The sequence below is a fragment of the Acanthamoeba castellanii genome (assembly GCF_000313135.1).
Source record: "Acanthamoeba castellanii str. Neff unplaced genomic scaffold scf7180000084769, whole genome shotgun sequence".
Taxonomy (NCBI): Eukaryota; Discosea; order Longamoebia; family Acanthamoebidae; genus Acanthamoeba; species Acanthamoeba castellanii.
Genome location: NW_004457268.1, coordinates 327,532 through 334,074, shown reverse-complemented (window position 1 = coordinate 334,074; position 6,543 = coordinate 327,532). Strand labels below are relative to the sequence as shown.

The following is a 6,543-nucleotide window of genomic DNA, read 5'->3' as shown; positions in this document are numbered from 1 at the left end:
ACCACCACCACCACCACCACCACCACCACCACCACCACCACCACCCACCACCGATGCCAAATGCGGACCAGCAGAGAGAGAAGAGAGAAGAGAGAAGTAACCTCCTGCGCGGCCTGAGTGTTGAAGTAGCCAAACTCGTCGCCGGTACGTCCCTTGGCCGGAGAACTGCGGGGCGACACGCGATAGGCGCGAACCTCAGCGCCGGGTCCAACGCCGCCCAGTGGGCTCGTCAGGTATCCGCCTTCGGTCGTGTGCTCCTCACCGGTGGCAGCTGCAGAGGCGCAACGCAGCGTGAACGCAAGTCCAAGAAGTGGGCAACAACTGACCGCAGAGGCGGTGCTGCAGAGGGATAGAGAGGGGAGGTGGAGCACCAGAAGGGGAGCGCGCTAGGTAGCGGTCGAGAGCGCGTTGGTCGGTGATCACTTCGGGCGAGAATGGACCCATTCTGCGCGTAAGCACCGTGCGATGCCTGTTGGCCGCAGTGCCGAGACGGAGCAAGCATTGTTGATTCAGTGCTTCATGAAGCGGCGGCCATCAAAGAAGATGCAGCAGAGCGAGATTGAATGGTCTGGAGATGTGTACGGTAGGATACGTACAGCTGCTCTCTCTCGCGCATCGGGCTAGCTGGCGGGGGGCTGGCATAGGAGGATCTGTAGCGAGGCGGCGGCGGCGGCGAGCTGAGGGCGGCTCCACTCGGCTCCACTACGCTCGACGAATTGCGAGAGGGAGAGGGAGTTGAGCCGCGAAGCAATCACTGGAGAGTGGCGGGCAAGAGAAGAAGGAGGACCCACCACGGGCGGCGGGCGGGCGGCGAGGAGTGGTTTTGTCGGGGGTATCGGCTACGGGAGGGAGGCCCTGCATTCCCACCCACAAGGTGTCAGCCCGGCACACCACAATCCAATAGCGAAAGAGACACACACTCACTCCAAAAGCGAAGAAGTGGCGTACCAGGAGAACGCGCTGCCGAGCTGTGAGGTCGGTAGGCAGAGGGGTCGCACGCATGTACCGCCGCAGGAGGCCAAAAGCCAGCCACAAACTCGTCACCGCGACCGTCACGCCACCTGCTCACGTGGCAGCCCCAGCCTCCTCAGCGGCTACCACACATATCACATATAGGGTACTACAACGACAGCGTAGCGTACCTGCAAACCAGAGCATCTCCTGAGGCTCCTCTGGAGGCATGACACTCGGCCACCTTGCAAACATTTGCAGGATCAGAACGGAAGCAGTGGCATCGAAAATCTGCACCAGAGGTGTAGTCGGGTGGAGTACGAGGTACGGAGAGCCAAAAGGGCGAGGACGGCAAAGGCGATGGCCCAGGCGAGAACTGGACGGCGCTTCCACTGCTGCTGGGTGCGCACGGCCTGCAGCTCCCCCACGGCTTCTGATTCCCATTTGCCTCCGATGGGTGTCCCTCCTCGGCCGGGTGTGCTAGGAGTGCGGCGGGTAAGGGGACTCGTGTGATCGCTCCTTGGGCTGTCCATCCTGTTGCCCACGCTGCTGCGATGGTGTTGTATCAATGGGATGGGATTTATATTGTGATATCAAATCGTCTCTTCCGCTCTCTTACGAAAAAAAAGCGCGGGAAAACACAGAGTTGCTTTTCTTTCCTTCGAAGTCAAGGCTGGCCTGAGGTGCGCACAAAGTCGGTGATGAGGCGGGCCAGGCTGCTGTCGGCGGGATGGGCGAGGCTGTTGACGCCGTCCCAGTGCCTGCCGCCCTTGGCCTCCAGGTGGTACTGCACGGGCACGCCGAGCGCCTCCAGGTGCTGGACCCAGTGCACCGGTTGGGCGGTGTTGACCAGCTCATCCTCCTCGCTGTGCACCACGAGCCACGGCGACGTGGAGCGGCCCGTGTGGCTGAGGAACTGGGGCGAGGCATCCCGCCACTTGCTCTCGTCCTCCCCGAACGCAAAGTCCAGGAAATGCTGCCACGCGCCGCCACCAGCACACCCGCGTGAGCCGCACGTGGCCATTGGGGGCTAACTACCCCTACTCTTATTATTATTATTACCTCCTTGTAGGTGGGAAAGTCGGCGTGGAGGCGTGGCAGGTCGTAGATCCCCGCGATTCCGATCCACCCCGCCACCCGCACTCCCTCGCGGTCGCCCTCCTCTGTGCGCCCGCCGATAGAGGTAATGACGATGACAATGAATGATCACCACCAGACCACCAGAAGAGGAGAACATGTAGACAACAGAGAGGGAGAGAGACGCACTGTGGGTGGAGGCCAGGTAGGAGGGATCGAGAGCAAGGAGGCCGGCCATGTGGGCGCCCGCCGAGTGCCCGCACACCCACAACTCCACCGGGGCGCCCTTTGCTGCCTCCTGCTCGTGCTGCCACAGCCTACGACACGCACGACACGCGGTGAGGCCATACTACAGGCAGTGGTGCGCGTCGGGCGGGCAAGTAAGGAGGAGGTGGTGGTGGCTGGTGGCTGGTGGTGGCTGATGGGTATACCATTGGAGGGCTTGCGCGATGTCGAGTACGTGGGCGGGGAAGACGTGCGTGGGCGGGCGTGTGCGAGGGCTGAGGTGGTAGTTGAGCACGGCCACGGACAAGCTCCCGCCGCTGGCCTTCACCAGACCACGCCCCAGGTTCGCAAACTCGGCCTTGGAGCGGTCCACCCACGCACCGCCGTGCACCCACACAAGCACTACTCGCTTCTTCTGATCTGTGGCTGGCCGGTACAGATCGAGATTATGGCGCGGCCCTGTTCCGTAGCTGTGCTCCTCCACCACCACTTCCCCCTCGTCAGTCGTGGCGTGGTTGTGGGGCGTCGTCATCTTCGCTGCTGCAAATCTTTCCTTTTGCATTTCTCTTTCTTTCCTTTCCACCATTTCCATCATCAGGTATTCCGCCCAACCCGACGCACCACAGAAGCACAACAGCAGATGGAGCAGCAGCAGCACGAGCAGCAGGCAGATGCGGAGCCGCAAGTTCCCTCCTGCCTGGCTGGCTTTTTCGAAGGCCCCGTAGGTGATGCCCTGGCCCTCGCCCGCCAGACCCCCGGCCTGGTGCTCGTGGTCTCACTTCAAGGCACACCCACCCCATCCTCCTCCTCTCCCATGCCATGCAACCTGCTGCCGCCATCCGCGCGCACCTGTGCACAGGTGTGCACGTGTGGCCATCGATGAAGATGAAGATGAAAGAGGCCAGGCAGGCAGGGCTGACGAAGGCGTGGCGTGGCGTGGCCGTGCAGAGGAGGGGGAGGCTGCGACGGCGGGGGTGGAGGCGTCCAGGCGGCTGGATGCCGAGACGTGGTCCGACCCGGACGTGGCGCGCAGACTGAGCGAAGCCACCGTCGCCCTGCGCCTCGACTGGAGGAGCCCCGATGGCGTCAGCTTCCTCGCCATCTGTACGACGTCGCCTTCCCTTCCACTCCCCTTCCCTTCCTTCGTCTGTCCCACCCCACTCCTCTCGTACTGTTTTGTCGCCCCCGCCTGCGTGCCACTCCCCCTCTGTGCGCACCGCTGGTGGCTGGTGGTGGTGGCTGGTGGGCTTCAGATCCGGCGTTCCAGGTGCCCACGATCTACCTCATCGCGCCGCTCACCGGGCAGCCCCTGGGCATCCTCCTCGGCTTCGTGACGCCCCAGCAGTACCCCCCACCCCCCGTATCCCCCCCCCTATTTTTATTATCACCATCATCGTCATCATTTATTATTCTATCTCCCCACATGAAGGAGGAGGGTCGTCGTACGTACCTCTCCTGACGACAGTCATCTGTTCTTACGCACCACCGTTGGCAGGTTCCTGGCCAAGCTCGACGAGTGCTGCGCCGCTCTCTCCCACCCACCCTCCTCATCCCCGGCGGGTCCTCCCGCATCGATGACGGTGCGGACCACTTCTTACGACCCTCCGCTCCAGCGCAGCGTGTGTTGACCCCTGTTCTCTCGTGCTGTATATTCTTCTTCTTCTTCTGATTCTCTCTCTCTCTGTGTGTGTGTGGTGTGTGTGTGTGTGTGTGCCGTGTGTTTAGGAGAGTGCAACACCGCCACCGCCACCATCACGGGAACTCGCGCCCATGGACACGACCACTACGGCCACCTCTCCCCGCGAACCGGAAGAAGGAGTGCAAAACGCCAACCGCGCGCCGGCAGAAGCCCCCGCTACGCCCCAGCCACTCTCCAGCGCCGAAGTGGCGGCGCAGAAGGAGCGGTACCGCCGTGCCCGACCCCCTCCCCCGCGTGTTCCTTCGATTGGCCATCTCTCGAAGGGCTCTGACCGCTGGTGTGTGTGATGTGGGCTGCTCCCAACCCCCAATCCCCAACACCCAACCCCCAACCCAGGCTCCTGAAGCGAATCGAGGAGGTCAAGAGACAAAAGGAGGCCCAGGAGAAACAGGCACGTGCACGCACCTCCCCTCCCAATCGCCCTCGTGTCGTTGTGGTGTCGTTGTGGTGGCGCCAGGGCAGGCGGCCTCCATCTTCTCCTCCGCGCTAACGCGAAGTTGTTGTTCGTCTCCTCTTCATGGTCCTACCAACAACAACAACTAAAAACCACAAAAGGCCGAACGGGAACGTGAGCTGGCGCGCCGGCAAAACGGGAAGGCGGCCCTGGAGACGATGAAGACGATCGAGGATATCAACAAGCGCAAGGAGCTCGAGCAGCGCCGACGCGAACAGTCCGAGGCGGAACGGCACAAGGCCCAGGTGCGCGAAAAGATACGCCGCGACCGCGAAATCCGCGCACAGCAGCAGCAGCAGCAGCAGCAGGCTGGTCCCTCTCCCGCCGCCCCATCGCCGAGCGCTGCCACTACCGCCACCGCCGCCACCGCCACCACCACGGCGACCACCACTTCTCCGAGTGCTGCCACCGCTGCCGCTGCCGCTGCCACGTACGTGTGGAGTTCCCTCCTCTTCCCACCTTCCCGTGTTTATTTATTTTTTATTTTATTTTTTCTATTCGCCATCTTGGGAGGCGGCTCACATGCGCGTGGCTGGTGGTGGTGGCTGGAAGCTCGGCGGCCATCGCCTTCCGCATGCCCGACGGGAGCGTGGAGAAGGCCGACTTTGCCGCCACGAGCACCCTCGCCGACTGCCGGAAACACCTCCGCACCGTACCATCCTCCTCCGCCTCTTCGCCACCGCACGCTGCCCCTTCCTCGAACTTGGCGTGCATCTCACGAGATCCATCCCATCCCAGCCATGCACCCGTTTCTCGTCTCATACGCGCCTTTCACTCTGTCTCTCTCGGTTGCTGGCGTGGTGTTGCGTGTGTCGTGTCGTGTATCATATATCGTGTCGTGTGTGTGTGTCGGTGTGTGTGTCGTGTGTCGTGCACCAGGTGGTCGGGGTGCAGGGTCCGTTTACGCTGATGACCAACTTCCCGCGCCACGTGTTCGCCGACGAGGAGTACGCCCTCACCCTACGCGACCTGCAGCTGTGCCCCTCCGCCACCCTCATCCTCACCGTACGTACCCAGTCCCCTGGGCGCCACCGCCACCGCCACGCCCACACGTCATTACTAGATATGAATAATAATTAGAATACGAATAAGAATTTGGGGGGGGAGGTTGCTCCACTGACCACCGGGGCGGGTGGCTGCAGGGCGCCACGGAGTACGCCTCCTCGGGCGGAGGCGCGGCGGCTGGTGAGGTGGTGAGCACAGGCGGTCCAGGCGGCGGCGGCACGGGCCTCATCTCGTCGGTCACCTCCTACCTGTGGGGCTTCTTCAGCGCCAGCCCCGCCGCACCACCCGATCGCCACCAGCAGCAGGCTTCCGCTGCCTCCGCGACGTACTACTCTCCTCCTCCTCTTTCCTCTCTCTCTCTCTCTCTCTCTCGGCCTGCTGACCGTGTGCCTGTGTGTGGGTGTGTGTGGGTGGTCTGGCGACAGCTCCGCATCCGGGCGTATTCCGTACAGCGGCGGCGGCGGCGGCGGGGCGGGCAACGTGCACGGTCTAAGGCGAGACGACATGGAGGGAGATGAGGACAACGCCTACTGGAACGGAAACTCCACACAACAGTACTGATGGTACCGGCAAGAACCGTGCCTCCTTCTTTTTCTAGCACGCTGCGGATCCTCAATACTTACTTCACACGACACGACACGACACGACACGACACGACACGACACGACACGACACGACACGACACGACACGACACGACACGACACGACACGACAACAGTTGCTACCGGTTGGGGTGCAACGTGACCCAATCTACTCCTCTTGCAGTGGAAGCAATAATAAATGACGGCTGTACAGGCATCGGGAGGCCCCAAATGGAGGCTAAGCGTCGGTGGGTTGTGGCATGGTGAATTAGCGCCTGGTCACCCGAATCCGGAGGCCTTGGGTGTTGCACCACCACCACCACGAAACCCACCCTGCTTGATGGAGCATTAAAAATAAATAAATAAAATAAACAAATAAATAGCAGCTGTACAGGCAGAGACGGCTTTTGGGGTCTCCTAGGTGTCGTGCAAGCGGGCATCGAGCTGGAGGAGCTGCCGGTAGAAGCCCCGGTTGATGTCCACCACCTCGCGGTGCCGCTGCACGTGGGCGTAGGCGGCCGGCAGTCGCCACCCGCAGGCCCCCACCAGGT

At 62.3% G+C, this 6,543-nt stretch overlaps 6 protein-coding genes across 6 annotated transcripts in view; 2 read left to right on the top strand and 4 right to left on the bottom strand.

Annotated features, from left to right (window-relative positions):
* ACA1_259000 (uncharacterized protein) overlaps positions 1-444 on the bottom strand; it is a gene marked incomplete at both ends in the record, with an annotated part of 1,918 nt that extends 1,474 nt beyond the window's left edge. The window contains 2 exons of the mRNA XM_004333582.1: positions 102-271; positions 372-444. Coding sequence (XP_004333630.1) covers positions 102-271; positions 372-444 — 243 coding nt within the window. The remainder of the gene's footprint in view (positions 1-101; positions 272-371) is intronic.
* A 176-nt stretch (positions 445-620) lies between these two features.
* Positions 621-1,158, bottom strand: ACA1_258990 (uncharacterized protein; the record flags this gene model as incomplete). Its single annotated transcript, XM_004333581.1, has 4 exons — positions 621-754; positions 792-855; positions 949-1,061; positions 1,143-1,158. 4 exons carry the CDS (start codon positions 1,156-1,158, stop codon positions 621-623), a joined length of 327 nt encoding a protein of 108 aa, XP_004333629.1.
* Positions 1,159-1,618: 460 nt separating this feature from the next.
* ACA1_258980 (esterase LipO, putative) lies at positions 1,619-2,785 on the bottom strand (the record flags this gene model as incomplete). Its single annotated transcript, XM_004333580.1, has 4 exons — positions 1,619-1,927; positions 2,014-2,114; positions 2,218-2,345; positions 2,460-2,785. The coding sequence occupies 4 exons, from the start codon at positions 2,783-2,785 to the stop codon at positions 1,619-1,621; spliced, it is 864 nt and encodes a 287-aa protein (XP_004333628.1).
* Positions 2,786-3,113: 328 nt separating this feature from the next.
* ACA1_258970 (uncharacterized protein) lies at positions 3,114-4,495 on the top strand (the record flags this gene model as incomplete). Its single annotated transcript, XM_004333579.1, has 6 exons — positions 3,114-3,357; positions 3,507-3,597; positions 3,749-3,813; positions 4,070-4,157; positions 4,289-4,347; positions 4,410-4,495. Coding segments are annotated over 6 exons (633 nt in total), but the record flags the coding sequence as incomplete, so codon positions are not given.
* A 69-nt stretch (positions 4,496-4,564) lies between these two features.
* Positions 4,565-6,234, top strand: ACA1_258960 (UBX domain containing protein; the record flags this gene model as incomplete). The annotated part of the gene is made up of 6 exons (XM_004333578.1): positions 4,565-4,836; positions 4,959-5,058; positions 5,301-5,411; positions 5,549-5,736; positions 5,837-5,965; positions 6,207-6,234. 6 exons carry the CDS (start codon positions 4,565-4,567, stop codon positions 6,232-6,234), a joined length of 828 nt encoding a protein of 275 aa, XP_004333626.1.
* Positions 6,024-6,543, bottom strand: part of ACA1_258850 (uncharacterized protein) — a gene marked incomplete at both ends in the record, with an annotated part of 3,218 nt that continues 2,698 nt past the window's right edge. The window contains one exon of the mRNA XM_004333577.1: positions 6,024-6,033. Within this exon, the coding sequence (XP_004333625.1) occupies positions 6,024-6,033 (10 nt within the window). The remainder of the gene's footprint in view (positions 6,034-6,543) is intronic.